Source organism: Pelecanus crispus, chromosome 2 (genome assembly GCF_030463565.1).
Source record: "Pelecanus crispus isolate bPelCri1 chromosome 2, bPelCri1.pri, whole genome shotgun sequence".
Classification (NCBI taxonomy): domain Eukaryota; kingdom Metazoa; phylum Chordata; class Aves; order Pelecaniformes; family Pelecanidae; genus Pelecanus; species Pelecanus crispus.
In genome coordinates, this window is record NC_134644.1 from 38,386,179 (window position 1) to 38,404,408 (window position 18,230).

General features: G+C 36.4%; 1 protein-coding gene across 1 annotated transcript in view; it reads right to left on the minus strand.

Annotated features, from left to right (window-relative positions):
• Positions 1 to 923: 923 nt before the first annotated feature.
• Positions 924 to 18,230, minus strand: part of SKAP2 (src kinase associated phosphoprotein 2) — a 99,859-nt gene continuing 82,552 nt past the window's right edge. The window contains exons 8-11 of the mRNA XM_075705404.1: positions 17,751 to 17,819; positions 11,050 to 11,162; positions 1,407 to 1,508; positions 924 to 994 (exon numbers count right to left, since the gene is read on the minus strand). Of these exons, the coding sequence (XP_075561519.1) occupies positions 1,416 to 1,508; positions 11,050 to 11,162; positions 17,751 to 17,819 (275 nt within the window). The 3' untranslated portion in view covers positions 924 to 994; positions 1,407 to 1,415. The remainder of the gene's footprint in view (positions 995 to 1,406; positions 1,509 to 11,049; positions 11,163 to 17,750; positions 17,820 to 18,230) is intronic.

Sequence of the window (18,230 nt, forward strand, 5' to 3'; positions counted from 1 at the left end):
GAGTATTTTAATGTACTTTTTTTACATTTCAACTGACGTTTTTAGCCAGAAAGCTCTGGATTTGACACTACAACTGCAGGTAGCCGTTATTAACCCACACAGAGCTGAAGAGGTCTGTTGCACAACCTGTATCAGAAATTCCACATACCAACAAGGTATCCAGATATGACTCTGTGAAAGTATCTGTAAGGTACAGATAAAGTATGTCACATTACCACGGACAAAAGTCATTCTTAGCTGCCATTTAGCTCATGTTGACTTCGCACAAATTGTGGGTTTTAAGATACTACCTTTTTACAAATTTTCACATAATTTGTACCTCCAAGTCAGAACAGTATCAGGGCAGTATTACCACACAGGCTGATTAATTACATCAGCAACAGAGCCAAGCCTTCATTTTGTGGAAACAAAATATTAATTAACAATAAGAATACTAAATATATGAGAAAAATAAATCATTGGCTACAATATAATACAAAAACATTTGGAAGCAGAATACCCTGAAGACTTGCAATAGTACCCATAAATTTCCCTTCATTTTCCTAGGAAACTGCACAAAATGTACAGTGAGCATTAAAAGGTTAATGCATGCATGAACTGAGTAGTAGTCTTCTAGTTTCAAAGTTCAGCTTAATTTTTCTACATGTGAGGAACAGGAAAACATAGCCAAATGCCCTGAAAGAACACCAACCTACAGCTATACAGAGTGCTGCTTAAGAAAAGAGCAACAGGCACTATTAGGCTGCTTGTGCCCCATATGTTAATTACCATCTATTTCATTTCCTAGCACCAGAGTTCTATAAAAAGTGGCTACAAACAACATTTCCACAGAATTATGATCAATTACAGTTTTTAATGTTTAATACACATAAGGCAACGATCTGACTACATTCACTGAAACCAGAAAACGTGTATGGCAGAATCATCTTCTTTCAGAGGCCGGGTCTGTAAACTGCAGCTGCACACCACTCCTGATTTCAAGTGCAGATTTCTCCTGATAAGGGAGAGGGAAGTTGAAAGTTCACCGTTAACCAAAAAACCTCAAACATGCATATCAAACCCAGCCCAAATATCTATCCCCTTCCACAGTTTTCTGCACAGATACATACATATTACTAGAGTAACAAAACTAACTAGAAAGCACACCAATTCTATTTTACAAAAAAAAAAAAAAAAAAAGCCTGGAAAAGGAGCATAGTTATAAAACACATCATCTTTTGTACACTGTGGTTTAATATTTCATACAGAATCCCAGAAAAAGTGCTTTAATTGAACCTTCAATATATTTTGCCATAATCTTTATGTTAACAGGACTCCTACAAAGGTTCCAGGAAAGAAATACTTATGAAACAGAGAACAAGGGAACATATAAGCCATTACAGAAGATTGGATTAAAATGTACTTACCCAGGCCTCTCAAATATCATACATCTCCATTATGTAGGCTTTAGGCACCAAGCCAATGGTTCCCTTCATTTCTCCTACCCACCAGCCAAATCTATTGTACTCCTAATTGAAAACAATATGCAATATTAACCTTTAGTCTGATATAGATGCAATAGAGTTTTGTATGCAACTCCTTATGGATGCTTTCTCTTATATACAGTTATAATCATTTCAACTGAAAATTAAAACATTATATCTTTCTGTTAGAGGCATTCACATGCAAAGATAGAAGTTAAATTTTAAAAAGACCAGGCATGCTCAGGAAAATTTCTTAATTACAGCCACGCTTCTCTGTAACACCTACTAAAAATAGCTGACCTCTCCATCCTGTATTCATCACAAATATTAAAATCTTATCTTTGTGATTAAAATCTTACAGCACAATGTTGACATATAAGAATCAATGGGGATTCTTTCAGTATCACAAGGCTAAACTTCAGAAACTTAGAATCAACTTATTTTAAATACTACTTTGCTCAAATGCGAAGGGAACACTATGCATCTAACACAATCTCTTTCTACGGACAAAGTCTACTATTGCTTTAGGCTTGCAGAAAATTCTGCGGCAGATCTCATATGTCTGACAGATGACTAATGTACTTTTGTTTGAAATTTGTTTAGGCTTAGTGAGATAAATATGAAACAAACTGAATTATAATAGTTTAAAGAAATAATATCTTCCAAAAGCAATACCAAGTAAGACTATTGTGGGATCCAAATTTAATTTTTGTCCTATGAGGTAAATATTTTAAGATTAATCCTAACAGCGGTTCAATAAATTGTAACAGCTGAAATTGCACACACACATATATTGAGTTACAAATGAAGCATTATTAAAACAGAGACCCCATTCAAAATGGAATGATTAGTAAGATAGAAATTACTTTGGAACAAACATGGAAAATACAAAATACACAGATATCTCTGATAAGCAACATCTGCTTCCTGCTACGCTGCTCTTCTGATGAGAAAAGCAAAAGGCTGTAGGATTTTGAATTAATGGTCCTACTGAGATGAAGCTATAATTTTGACTGTAGATAAAGTTTTTTGGTTATAAATAGTCAAGTGGAGCTTAAGGGTTAATGGAGTTTTATTAGAGCCCGAGCTATAATGATTTGCTGCTGGCATATTTGGCCTGGTCGAGAGTTCTCTAGGGTCCTATGAGGTGCTTAGTGTACTCAGCTCTCCCTGTGCTTTACTACGATGAAGCCCTGTTGATGGCCCACTTTTATGTGGGCCCAGGCTTTTTTTTTTTTTTTTTGCTTTTTGCCACCTTTTTTTTTTTTTTTTTTAAACACACTTGCGTGCAGACACACATGCTTTTATATTTTCTTATTGTGGAAGGCTGAACACCAGTCTTAAACATTTTCTTCTTTCTTTTCACAGTGAACTGGTGATTTAAAAGACTCTATCCTACCATCCATAAAATACTGCAGTAAGTGTGATTTAAAGAAAATCCACATAAAAAGCAGTAGGCAAACCTTCATTTATGATGTGAACACACAACCTAGAAAGCTGCAAAAATCATTCCACCTTCTTCCACTTCCCACTGCAGAACTGACTGCTGCGGATGGGTCTGGTCTGAAAGTCTAGAGGTATCTGAACCTGATCTTCAGTGCAAACTGCTCTCCACACAAGTTAAGAACCGCTCATAACCTTTCCCATGGGGGTACACATTACACCCTAAATCCTTAAAGGCTAAATAATACCCTGACGCTAAGGTTTGTAATGTTCCAGATCAGCCTGTTCAAAAAATCCATGTTTTATCTCACAATACACTGGTTAAATATACAAACTGGATTTCTGGGCTGAAGTGGGAAATTGCTGAAAGGAGCAGCACTCACATACACTACTGGAATCTCAGCAATAAATCTCTCCAAGAGAAAACAACAAAAGATTTTAAGCTGTTACGCAGAACTCATGAAGTGACTGACAAGAGTGATTAAGCAAGTTTTGCTAGACATCAGCCAAAAAAGCAAACAATACATGAAATGAGGGAAGTGGCTTAGTTAAACGGTCGTTAAATTGCATATGACAAATAGCATAGAAAGAGCCTGTGGACTACATTATCCACTGAAAATGTTACACTTAGCAACACTACATGAACTTAGAAATAACTCTTTTTAAAAAAATATTCACATACCTCAAATGAAAATTAAAAGCATGCTGCTGTTTTGAAAACTTTCTGGGTTTTGCTACTTACTAATACACCACTTACTGCTCTGGCATGAAGCTAAGTGAGAAGATGAAATGAATGTTGATGTAACAGACTAGTAAACTAATTTAAGGATTCACTGGAACCATTACACCATACAGCCAACATTGCAACACAGAAGCTTTTACTTTACATTACTATTCTTTGCATGGGTCTCAAGAGCAACATGAATCCCAATTAAACTATCTACAGTCTACAGAGGTCTGAACAAAAATGCAATGCAGATACCTGGCTACCAACAATATAAAACTTTAATCTCAGGTTTTAGAATAATTAGATATCACTCCCTTTTAAACTGATTAAAGTACAGACATTTCTCTTTAAACTCCTAACCACTCCTTTCCATCCTCAGTATCACAAAAGAACGCTTACTAGTCAGGCAGATAAGCAGTCCGCCCCGGTCCTGTCTTGAAGTCACATATAAAATCCAAATTGCTGTATTGTTTCTATCAACGTTATCAATTATAAACTCCTTCATAGCAATATAATTTAATTAATAGACATATGGACCTCACAACAGCAATGTAAGATGTGTAGAATAAAAGTCTAAAGCCCACATTTGTGGGAAATAATGATTAATATGCAGAAGGATATAAATACAGTTAGGAGTTTTATATGAATTCTTAAGAGTTGGGAAGCACAGTGCTTTTGCAAGCATCAGCTTCAGATCTCAGGTACCACTGGGTTTACCATCTGGTATCCCTCACTGCATTCAGCTCTTAACATCACTGCCAACATAGGCAAGCGACTATACTTCAGAAGGACTGATAAAATAATGAAGAGTCCTTTAATCTACAGGAAACCATTGTAGTCAATTTATAAGAAATATTGCATCCCTTTGTAGGATGTGTAATTATTTTCTATTAATCATGTGCTATAAAGCTATATTATGTGGTTATTCTGTTATCACTAGAAAGAGGCCTGCAGTCAGCTCCTGACAATGTTAGGTAATTACTAACACAAAGCTTCTTTCTCCTTATGTAGAAATGCTATCAAGATCCAGAGGTGCTGTGATGCTCGCTGTATGAAAATAACTCTCCGAAGAAATTCAATAACTGCAAAATGAATTGCTCCAAGGCAAATAGAGGGATAGGAGAGGGGGGCAGGGCCAGATCCAGCTGCCCTGCAATGAGGAGAATGCACAAGTGTGCGGCCGCAGCTCTGCCATGTGACTGGGAGCACATTTGCCATACCAGGCAATGCGAGGCAGGGGTTGGGGGGAGGAAGGGGCCACCGCAAGCCCTGCAAGACAAGCACCAGGGCAGTGGAATGTGTTATGCCAAATAATACGAAACAACAACCTTAACAAATGACCAAATGCTTTCTAAGCTACTTCTGTGTTTTCACTGTCTCTAAGAGTGGATATTTTTTTTTTTTCCGCAGCAGAAATTTATTAACTGAAGTGAAGTAATTTCACAGGGCAGCAAGGAACAGGTTACGACTTAACAGGCTGGCAAAACACTCTCTGTACAGCATGCTATGATGGGGGGGGGGGGGGGAAATCCCATCAGGGTTTACAGGCTCCTTACATGCTGTCAACTGAACACAGTATGAGCAGATGCTTCTCCTTGTCCCCATCCCACCAATTTCACTGCACTGATGTGTATGTACCTATGACTCCATAAAACCCTGACCATAAAAGTGTTTGCACTTGGGGAAAACACAGTAGGTAGAAATACACAACCTGTTTTTTTACAGACATCTTTTAAATCAAAGATTTTTGTACTATACAGAAGACAATTTTGATATGCGAGAAGAGAAAATGTTTATACCCGAGAGGATTTCCAGAACAGTCTCTACCTTTAGAACAGATCCTCTGCGTGAATGAGGATCTCCAGATGCTTTGCACCATATTAACTTCTACTGACTTCAGCAAAAGTTGAGAACATCTGGTCCTTGTGCAATTAGTCCCTATTGTTCAATACATATGGTATGGTTTTTGTGTTTGTGGGGTGGGTTTTTTTATTTGTTTTGATTTTTACAAAGAGTTGCTGAAAATCATCATTGTGTTTCAATGCCTTGAAGAAAACAATGGAGTTGTATTTTAAAAAAACCACAACTGAAGTGTGTGAATTCAAGAGTTTTCTCCTGCCCTTTTCCAGTGGCATTATAAGTAATATTAGCTTATGGGCTGAAGACCTGCAAACTTTAAGACTGAAAAGCAAAATATATCTATAGCCTTGTTTGGGGTTAAAATAAGTAGCCTCTCCTATCAAGCCAAAGATTTGCGGGAAGCAGGGAGAAATTTTTTTTTTAAGAATATCCTGAGGGGCAATTTAGGCAAGATAATATTTTAAAACACTTCTAATTCATCCAGGAGATTCAGACTAGCTAAAAAATTTTAGAACTTCCTTTGGTGTAATTGCTGAATGATACACTATCAACCAGGGACCATTTTTGGCACAGAACAGCATTCTCTCCAAAAAGCAGAAAATGACAAATGTTTTAGATAACTGAATGAGACTTCTTCACAGGTAGTAGAGTTGTTTTAAGACAGCAATAAAATGGTCATCTTTAAGAATATAAGCTTCAGATTTATTGTATGGTTGCATTATTAAGTTTTATTTCCTGCAATGACATGAGACAAAATAGACACCAATTAAAGAGTTCCAATATAAATCAGGATACGCAGACTGAATTCTGAACCAAAACTGGCCCTTGAAAACACCCTGGAACAACAGAAGGGCCATTTTATTTTCCATTAGATGACACTGCCAAAATTTTTTCTAATCAGGTAGGTAAATGCTTACATATTATCAGTATGCAAACCAACAGAGCTAGAGTCACTTCGCATTAGTCTGTCTTCACTAACCTTCCATTTAAACGCCTTTGCTCTTATCTTATGTTTAGCCATGTATGTATTTTTTTTTCTGTAAGGAAGATAGTTAAACAAGCCAGAAGAAGGAAACATACACCTTAGTATTGCATTTTAGTTTTGATCAGAAGCATCCCACTGAAGTTAATCTCCCAGTGCTCCCACTTTCCCCACCTTGGCTCACTTTGCAGAGCTGTCAGTCTCAAAGCACACACGCTACATTTCTTTCAGATGAAACTAAAATGGAAGATGTACTTGAATGTGCTCCAACCACTAATGTGTTCTCATTCCACAAAACCAGGCTAGACTTCTTTGGACATCAAACCACTTTGAAAACGCATGGCATGGACACTGGGGCCTCAGCACTAAGTGTTTCACTCTGCAAATCCACTCCTGCTGGTACTCCCTATTTGCTAAGGTAGACATAGGCAGAATGGTCATGGAAAGAGAAATTACTGTTAAATACGGATCTCAGTATGATCAGTCAGAAAATAGCCTGACAAAAAAAAAAAACCACTCAGGATTTTAGTATGTCTTTCACATCTTTTTGAAAAATATGGAATAAATACATTTTATGAAGATTATACAGATTATGTACAAAATGCTCACACTGATTATGAAACAGCTGCACTGTTAAGTTGTACTTTATTTCATAAGCAGTCATCTGAGCTATGGAGATTTCTTTGTCTTTTCACTAAGCAAAAAATACAGGTTGAGATGTGAGCACTTTAACAGACATTTCTTGTATTGAAAGAACAAAAATCTACCACACTGGAAATGTACAACCACTGAATAAAGAGTAATCTAGATACCAAGTTAACACTCTACTTTCATGGAAAATTCTAAAGCAAAGGGTTAAGTCATAGTCATTCATCTCCATGAATCATAAATACCAAAGTGAGCAGCATTATATTGCATTGGCATGTACTGAAATAGTAACAGGGAAGGAGAATTCCAGTTTCAGATAATTTCTGATTTTTAAGTATTATTTGTTGTTTTAATGCAAATATAAATGTAAATGAGATGGGAATTAAATTAGCTTAAAAGTTAAGAAATGTCAGTAATTCTACTAAGCAGGTGCCTGCTAACATCTAAGTAAATTTCCATTACTACTTGCATTTGGCTGATGAAACTATGGAATTTCCCAACACAAAACATGCAGCTAAAGCAAGCAAACAAATACTGCAAGGGCTACACTTGTATAAATTGTGCATACCAAACTTATAAAAAAAAAAAAATAATAATAATAGGGCTACCTCCACTCACAGTTGTCTTTGTTTATGGAAATTGATTTCTTGAGTAGAGCTATGGAAGATTTATAAAAAGGATTGTTATGTCACAGTTTGTTTCCCCATTTATCATATGGGCTTGAAAGCAAAGGCAAGCCCATAAATGAGCAGGAGTTAAGAACAATCATCCTTTTAGAAAACCGGATGCTCAAGTATTGCATTTCTAATAGTCAATATTAACTAAGAAAGCTTATTAATGAGTCCCTGTATCAGTAGAGCTATAAAATGTTCTCTACTACATAGCAGGAGAGGGGTACATAGTTTTCTGAAAGTTCACATGATTTGTAGTGTAATTTATAAAAGCCATTTGAATATTCAAGAATATTATAAATTAAAATTATAATAATATGAATTTATCTGTACAGCTACATTGATCAATTAATCTGAACAGTTAACTATTTTTTTCAAGAAAGAAAAGTTAACAAGTACTATTGCAACAGTTCTGTTAATTCTGCTCAGATTAAAAACTCAACTTTTGAAGGAAACTCACAGGTAGAAAAACCTAGGAAAAAGTTTTGGCTTTTTTTTGTAAGAGCCCATAGGACTGCTGCCATGTAAAAGCCACAATGGACATAAATATTTAGACAATAACTAAAATAGCTTTTGAATGCACCTTTAAAACAAGGAAAACATGCTTCTCTACAGTAATTACACTAGTCGGGCATAGGTATTTATATTATCAGAGTATAAGCATGCAAATAGTGCTCATTGCACTAACATTGAATTTTGATGCTCAGTTTAAAGAAAATTAATGGGGATTTGTCTTTGCATAATGCTTAGCTATTTTAGAAAGTAAACGTTGCCAAACTGAAACCTTGCTCATTCTTGTAAAAGGCCTTCACCTAGAAACTGACATGTAACACATTGCTCCTCTTGCTTTATTTAAATTATATCAATGCCCAAATTTGCCAAACTGGTTCGTAATTACTTCTGTTGTACTAATGATCTCATTTCTTGGAAACAAAATAGTCACTTTTCCCTTAATTTCTATGAAAGTATGTGAAAAGCAGGTAAAAATATATTGCTTTCGCATAATTATTGCTGGGAAAGACAAATATCTATCTTATCACGTTCATCAGAGTAAGCTATACCATTTATATTTCATTGTAAAACAAAGAACTATTACACGTTGCACAAATATGCTCAGTATTTTGTTAATGCTTCACCCTTCCTACTATAATACTGCTATACCCGTACTTACTTCCTTATCAACGAAATGTGATTTTCAAGAGTAATGTTCATACCTAGCTGACATATGATAGAAAGGCAATAAAGCCATAGCTAGGTTCAAGCTGAAGCTGAATTTATGACACCATTTTGGATCCATACACATCGTCTCCTGTCAGTACCTGCATCTCTCATTTTCAACCACTAGATGGTGTGAAAAAATAAAAAAATTGCCAAGGATTCCTGCCGACTGCCACAAAATCCAAGTATTAATGTAGAGGATTAGGAAATATTTTTTGAAGAAAAGTCTTGACCCACTTCAGGATGGTTAGGTTCACTTTCCCTTTGGTTATATTTTCACTTACCAGACAAAGAGCTCATAAATGATCAGACCTTGAAACTGAATCAAGTGGAGGGTTAAGATGAATAATTCTCTGGCACTTTCCCCTCCAAGGACCCTAAATTCAGAGCTGACAGTAGCGGCCAACACTCATTTTTCTGAAAAAGCTGTAACAATCTTTAAGCGAAACAGGGCTGAATTTTCTGGGATGTATTTTGGAGTAGAAATCATTCCCAAAGAGAGAAGCTCTATACATCTGGAGCAGCAGCAAGCCCATTTCAAGGACTGATTATGGATTAATCATGGCATGACCACAAGATAGTTGATATACAGAGGACAGCTTAAGCTACTGTTTTTCTGTTCTGCTCCATTTTTTAAATTAAATTTCTCACTCTTTTGCGGAAGGAGTAGCAAATTATTTTTTCACCTACAAGCTGAAGATTAAGATTTTATTAGTCACCATACCATACCAGAAGAGCACAACCCACAAAGAGGCCAAACTTGTACAGTGGAATCCGTTTGTTCACGGGCTTTTTTGGGGGGAAGGAGAGGGGGAAAAGGTGGTTATTTTAAATTAGTACCGTTCTTCAGTGCTGTATAACTGCTTGAAAGTCTGCCCAATCCAAAAGTGTTATCGGCCTTTAGTAATGCAATGCAGTTATTAGTTTAAGTGACAATGAAACACCTCAAAAGATATACATGGTCACATTACCATTAGTAATATGTCTTCTATATTTTTATATAGGACTATCTTTCTATCCATAAATCTTAAATTTATTTAAACAGAAGCTGTTACATTTATTATCTGGAAACATTGCAGTTAAAGCTATCACGGAAGATTTAAGGCAATTGTGACGAGACTGAAGAGTTTGAAACTAAGACAAACAGATGCCTTTAGCTTTCATGCACCTACTTGTACATTTCAATGACCTACAATATCTTTCGCATTAATTATACTGAAGAGCAATTACATCTGAGATATATATTCTACATATATTTTAAAAAGTGTTTTTTTCAATGAGAACTTGAAGAGCTCAGCTTTTTTCTAATATGTGGGGAAAAAATAAATTTCCTTTGATGAATTGTTCAGAAGTAGATTTCAATGGACCATGAGATATATATTTTAGGGGAGGTTTTGTTTTTGTTGGGGGGGCCAAGGAAAAATAAGAAAATTAACCAATATTAAAGTAGAATAAAATTTCATGCTTATACTGCTTATCATCACTTTAGATGAGAGGAATTATATTTCTCATTTGCTCTGCAAACAGGAAAGCAGAAAATTAAAAATTGCTCAAATCTGTCAGAGCAAACAAATTTGGAATCTGAGCTGTCAGAACAATTACAATATACATACAAAGATGAAAGCATAGTTCAGAAAAAATAAACCATCTTCTGTAGCAAGATGCCCAAAAAGTCAGAATCAGCACAGTCAGGAATATAAAACAGGAAAAAAACCCCATAACATACAAGATAATTTAAAATTCTACAAGGTTAACTTTTACAAGCAGAAAGCACATTGTCTCCTATTAAATCAGTTAACAAATGGTAGTCAAGATTTAACAAGTAAATAAACATGCTTTTAAGTTAATTCCTGTTACAGGGCTATGTTTTAAATGTGATTATAGTTCATTTGACAAAATAATTAATTGCAGTAAATATCTGATTGCAAACAAAGGATCTGAAAGGGAGTGCCAACTTCCCCCTATAGAACTGTGGGAATGTGCCCTTCTGCCATGGCTCTCTTTTTACAACTACGTAGCCCCAGTAGCACACCGTACCTTGCTGAGAATGTAGATAACGTCACCACGTTTAAATGACAACTCGTCAGGTACATCTCCTGTGCAGTCCCACAAACCTTGATAGAAATTGGCGTAATCGGTATTTTTGCTATCTGCAAAGAAAACGGCATCTAATTACAAAAGGATAAAGATTGAGGAACTAAAGTTACCCCCTTAAATCTCCGGATACTACAAAGCAATTTATTAGCGCACGTTTCTTACTCCTTATTAGAAACAGCTCCTTCATACCACAAAAGCAAGTGGAAAACAAGCTTAATGTGCAAGCCCTTCACTGGCAAGTTCTATCACTTAAAAGACATGTAGCTACAGGTTTTCAAAGCATTTTCCAGGTGCAACTTAAAGCAGCTAGTTTTCCTCTACTAATCTATTTCCAGCAAGCCATATTTGTATCTCAATTTGAAACTGATAAAATTGCAGGAATATAATTAATAATAATCTGTGAAAGAAAGCCAAAATAAGCATTTTGTGATACGCCCCCCCCTCCTGTTCCAACAAAACTAAGTAACTTCTCTGAGAACCTTTGAGATAATCCTTGATTTTTCCTTCTGAAATATTGGAGAACTTGGAAACTGTTGCTGAAGCTGCATTTTAAAAATATTTGTGTCAGCTCCAGTTTAGGACATTAAGCTCAGGCTAAACATGCAACTACACTACAGTCATAAACTCATCCTTCTAACAGCATAAGCACAATGGATGTGCTGTGTTCAAGCTGCCATACAGACCATTAACTGATTGATTATTTAGCACTCTTTGCTCTGTAATACGGCAATAACACAGTAATAAATGCTTTGTCATACACTTACAATACAGAGTACATCTATTGAAACACAGCGCTTACACACGGTTAAATACACTGGGTGCTTCTGTTACACTGCAAACTATTTCCTGTTTTTAATTCCATGAGAATGGAGTGTGATGAGTTAATGCAAAAAGAATGTAAGCAATACCACTAAGATGACCAGTTACATTATGTATACACTAACCAGACAGAATGTATATGTACTAATAATTTACATCACTGGAAAGCTATCTTCTAATTCTGATAACATAAATATCACTAAACTGGCTGGATCAAGGCTGTCATCTTAGTTTTGTTATATGATCCTTGAACAGCAGGCTTGCTGGTTATTCCAACATATACCAGTTACATTTGCATGTCGTTAGCACTCTACACCATTATTTATAGTTTACAATTTAATCATGATTGGTTCACTTTATTACTGAAAAAATCCCGCTAAAATATCAAGTATCAAGAAAGAGTGTCATGCTATTAAAAAAAAAGCAGTATTCAACTTGTGTTTTTCCCTATTTTGAAACCAATTAGATTTTAATACTTTCTGTATGAGCAACAAGAGCTTGTTTTCTATTTATCCACTTCAGTCTGTGTTCTGTGCTATCTTGTTTTGATGGCAATACTAAATATTCACAACCTTGAATTCAAAGCTGCTGTGCAAGTTAGCCACCATTTAATTTTCCATGAACTGGTGATTAGTAGCTACCACTTTACTACATAGCACTAGGGGGCGTTCTGACGACCAGTGCAGATATTCTTCTGTCATCACACCAAAAGTACCAATATATACGTATATAAAAACTCCCAACCATTCAGAAATAAGAGATTTGGTTATTGCAGAATGCGTAGACAGAATAATTTCGAGAGGAAGGCGGAATCAGTTTGAAATGTTGCACCTCCAAATTTTGGCCCTTCCTATTTGTCAGCTCGTTGTTCACAAATTTAGCATTGGACAATTATAAACAGTAACACAGGTTAGCGCCAAATTAATCTGTGATAAATATTAAATCGGAATCACTCCTCAGTCTTTTGATACTGCACTGATCACAGGTCCCAGCTCTGTCTCATAAAAGATAATGCAAGCCCACGTGAGAAAAAACTAAAAGCTATTTAGCTATATCCCACCTTTCAAATCTTTCAGCAGTTGTCTTATTGATTTGGTTTAAAATACATTAATCAGAACTTTAAATGCTTCAGAATTGCACTGAAATGAATCGTGACTTTTCACACTGACCTTTATCACTTTGAGGTCTGTTCTTACCTTTATGTGCCTGAAGTAACTCCTGTTAATACTAATGGGAGTTACATGGGGAACATCAGCAACGGAAGAGATCCCACAGCGGGTGAGACACACCTCTCCCTAGATGTTCAGCATGAGCATTTAATTTAATTAAGCCTTAAAGTGGGAAAGCAACTCAACTAATAACATGGAAGCACTGGGAAAGATGCATTTTAAAATAAGCTTATTGCAACAGTGAGTGAAGACATTGCCCAAAGACTAACCACGTCTCTGTACCCTCATTTGTGAATTCAACATAAGACAGAGTTGTTTAAATCAAAAAGCCACATTTCTTGGACAAACATATACTGGTATACCAGGAGCACAGAAATGAAAAATAGGAAGAGAAAGTGCCAGTGTAAGTTTGTGAACAACTATGCTGGTCTTCCAACAAGTGTTAATTTCAAATTTGAAATCCCCCCTCATACCCACCGGCACAAGTTTCTCCAAATTCTGTAAGTGCAACTGCACACACATAGAAGTCAACTGTAAATTTAACTTCAGAATCTATACCTCTAAAGGGCAAAATGCTTCATAAAAATGATTCATAGTGCTTCACAAACACAGAGGTAGAACAAAAAAAGCTGCAAAAACCTCTGCAAAACACAAGTCCATTCTTTCTTACTTCAGCCCCTCTTTCAGCTGGAGAGGACCCTGCCAAAATTCATTTGATTGCCTCTTAAGAACTGAACAAAACAAAACCAGGAGACCTGGGTAAAGCAATTTGGTATTTATACGGTAATGAAATTATGTGGAGCTTCTTAAACACATGTAATACCTGAAAACAGCTGGTGGATTTAGCATCAAGAACTTATGTGCCCATTAGAGTTCAAATTCAAAAGATACTGATTTGCTGGCATTACTCTGTCACAACTACACTGTATTCTTGCACACTGTGAAATGTTGTATGCCTTAAAAATACTATGATGACATAATTGCAAAACTAAAGTCAGTCGTATTTCAAAGGTGTGGTCACTTAGGCCACAAATATGAATAGACATGATAAAAAAATTAAATGTGTACCAGAGGGTAGAAAGCAGTTTGGTTTTACATACCCACTGCTTTTAATATTACCAATCACAATAAATGGCTGAGCAGGATTTTGGATAGGTTGTTTCTCCAGGAAATACTTCTTTCATTCCAGGACAGCTATCTGGATGAACAACTACCCAACAGCTTCCAAAACTCTTCCATAAAGAATTCCTCATGGTTTTCTTCTGCCATCTCTGTTTTTCCAGTAACAGTAATAGGAACAACAGATATTTTTGTCCAATATACTGATGAAAACACTTCAGAGTTTATTTGACAGATCAAACAGCAACGGCTGCCAGCCTTCCTGACAGTAGGCTCAGAGTGCTTATTTCACTGAAAAATACTGGCAACTGACAATACATGCTTGAAGAAAGAAAGGTGAACAGTTCAGGTAAAAAAAAAAAAATCTGAAAAGTATATCACTCAAGCATGCACTTCAAATATTGTAGACTGTTTAAAATTTAAGAATGCCCATGGATTACTCAAGCGGGAAAAAATTATAAGAAAATTCTAAAAGCCTCAATAGACAGAAAAAAACAAAACCTGGAGAAACAGATTAAGAGTACATATTTCAGAGGGATTTAAGTGTGCTGTCCCATTGCAGCCTAAGCCAATCTAACTGCAGGCTGTTCCATTCCTGCCCCCTACCTTGTGACAATTTTGGCAATTGCCATTTCTGAGCACTAAACTGACCAAAAACAGGAATTACAGCCCAAGTATGGAAATGCACTGCTTAAAACATTAGAATAAATGTGACTTAGCCTGATTTCTACCGATCTTCCATTTTAACATCAATGGCATCTAAGTTAGCAAACCCTACTACCATAGTGACTTAGAGCTAGTAATTATATTATCTGCTTACACATTGCTTGCGGAATGAAGGAGCACGCATGTATGTTTTCTTTTCACCACTGTGGTCCACTGCCCAGTATATTAAACAGCTTGCCATTCTGATTCATGTTCCTTGACTCTTGATCAGATTCTTCAGAAGTTGATAGCGTCAGATTTGAAGATTACTAGTCTGGGCTACTTAACAATACTTGAAAGAGGTGAACTGTATCTCCTTTTGGTGATGATGTGCTCAATATTTACCATACTGAAGGCTTAAAGATGGAGAGACAGGTGAAGTTCAAAATTAACAGTACCAGCATGACTCTGTCTTACACAAATGATTTATACTCTCAGTGTTGAGTCTCAATGCCCAGATAAAACATATCCTGTTAAAGAACACAGTTATTTGTTTGTTCTGATGATGTCCTAAACTGCAAAGAATGCCTGTTACTTACTTACTTGCCCTTTTCCCACATGCCAGAAAAATTATGAAATAAGGGCAAAATAATTGTAGTGTATTTATTTGGACTCAACCTCTAATCTAGCCCAATCTGTTCAGTATAATCTTTCTCGCTTCCCTTCTACTGTTCCTTTGTTACTCTAAAATCAAGGTATTTACACTGGCACAGGACAGAATGTGGCACTTACTGAAATAGTGGTGGTGGGAATGATAATGGGCAGATAGCCGTAGCAAAAAAGACCCAGCAAGCCATATTATATAACTGAAACTCTTCAATGCTTTGGTATTTTTAAATAATTAGGTCACTAGCAATTAATGCTATCCAGCAGCAGCAGTCAGCATCAAGGCTGAAGGAATAAAAAGAACTCAAGTCTGCACATTAATTGAAGTAGAAATAAGTTAGGGCAAGAAACAAGTAGGGAACAAAAAAGGTTTTTTGCTGAGCTCACAGACAATTTGCAGAATATTTTCTGTGAAATTCAGGTTTAGCAAAGCTATGCAATAAATGAAATTTAAGAATGTATGTGCTGTTTGTGTGGAAAATCATGAAGTATTCTTGAGTCTGGTTAGATATTTATGATGTGATGCCTATCAGAAATACTCGTGTCAACTCAGCCCTAAAAGTCAAACAAATTTCCAGTGTTAAATAGTTAACTAAGTAAGATCAGATAGGATCAGAAAATTATTGCTTGAAATGAATCTGATATCTGGGAGAACTGTTATGGTATTTTCAAGGACATCACACAAATATCAGTAAGACTGATAAGGCTGTTCTCGTAGCAGTTGAAACTTTTCAGAAATCAAGGTGCTAAGGTTTTGATTTCTTAAAAGTATGACCATTTAGAACTTCAAGAAGATACATTAGTGAAAAAAAACCCCCCGCTGTTGGCAACTTTATAATTGGATTGACCCCACGCTCCATTATGACAACACACTCTTATAATTATGGTAATGTCTAAATGAGTATTAAATATTAAGGCTGTAATGAGTCATGTTGTTTTACACATGTTTTTAGCAGAGCACAATGCTAACAGCATCTGATGACTTGGCTCTTGTTTCCTTTCCAAGAAAAGCCACCCAAAACTCCTCACAGCAACCTGTTCCTGCTTTCCTGTATGGGTCAGGAAATCAGGCCTCTGTTTCCTCTCCACATGTTGCAACAGGAAGAGCACTGCAAAGCTACTTCCTAAAGGAACTCTTCTTGCCCACCCTTTCCTTGACAGCCCTGAAAGAATTATGTGTATTATGTACGATGGGGGAAGGAGAGCCAGATTGCATGTCAGTGCAGGTCACAGATACAATGCAGCAGATCTCAAAAAGGTGTAAGGTCTGATAAGAAGCAAGTCTTCTGTACTTACTGTGTCAAATCACCAATAGTTTATCTAAAGGTCTGTGCCCTTGAAGCACATATATATCTTGTTTTTAAGCATAACTGGAAATACCTTTCTGTCAAGAAAAGTTGTCTGGCCATGTGACTTTACATGGTGTATGCAGTTATTTTTCCAGTCCCAGAGATAATTAGCACAAGGGCAGTTTGCCAAGCTAAAGCTGAGAGAATATCCTTCACAGCCTTTCTGGGCATTTGTGTCCTTTTCCAATTTTTATGCTGCTGTCACTGGACTCTGGCATTTCTTACCCAATTCATTTGCTTTCTGTGGTAATCATATGCAATGAAGATATGCATGGCCAACATTTAAACAGGCTGCAGATCAATTAGTGGTCTTAAGTTTATCTGATTTTTATCAAAGAAGACAGAGCTTTGGGTCGATTGTCAGAGCCTGTGTCAAGTTGACCTTTTCAGAGACGTCTACATTGCCAGTCCCTTGGGCAACTTGTTGTCCCCTGTTAGTCTCTGAATGGCAGAAGTCTGTTCTGCTCAAGCACAAAGTATACACAGATGTCTATATTACATTCTTATAGGTTTGACAGCAACTGCATGTTGTATCTATAAACTGTCCTTTAGCAGTGACACTTCCTCAATGATGATAAGCTAATTTATGCAACTAAATCTCCTTTGTGCAGAAACGAAAGCTAATTGAGTCATTACAAAGTAATTCAGGAAGGAATACCTTGTATAAATTGGCTTACTTTATAAATCCTTCTCAAGTGGTTTTCATGCATCCTAAGTGGTGCTAAGCAGTTTTGCTGCCATCAAATACCCAGGTGAAAAAGACAGCTTTACAGAGCTATAAAAACATTATTTTAAAACAGCAAAGGGAAGAGACAAGCAAGTAAAGGTACAAAGAAAGTGCATACACAAAATAAAGAGGAAAGATTTTAATTACCTGAAACAGTGGTAACATTCTCCTGGCTCAGTTTTCTTGGCACTTCAGGTTTTGAAGCCACACGTTCTTCTGCAAAACACATAACTGCAAATGAAACTCTGAGGGACACCCTCAGCTGACAGGAATTACAGCCCACATTACAGCCCCATTCAGTCTGAATGCCACACTCTACATTTCCAGATCATAAGCCCTGTTTACTATTTTGCATTTGTACAGAAGTTGGAACGTTGTTATTTCTGTGGTTTCCCCCACCCATCCAAACACTCCAAGAGCTTTCTTTCAAAATCTCAACTGTGAACATCTGTTTCCCTTTTCACTCTGCTCTGAATGCAGTAATATAGAGCTGCAGTTCTGCTGTTTTTCAGTCATTCCGAGACAATCAGAATGAGGGTCCTATTCTGCTACATACATTTCTTGCCAGGATAAAGAAAAGGAAACCAAGGACTGAAAAAAATATCCCCAGCCCATGCAAGAACTCAG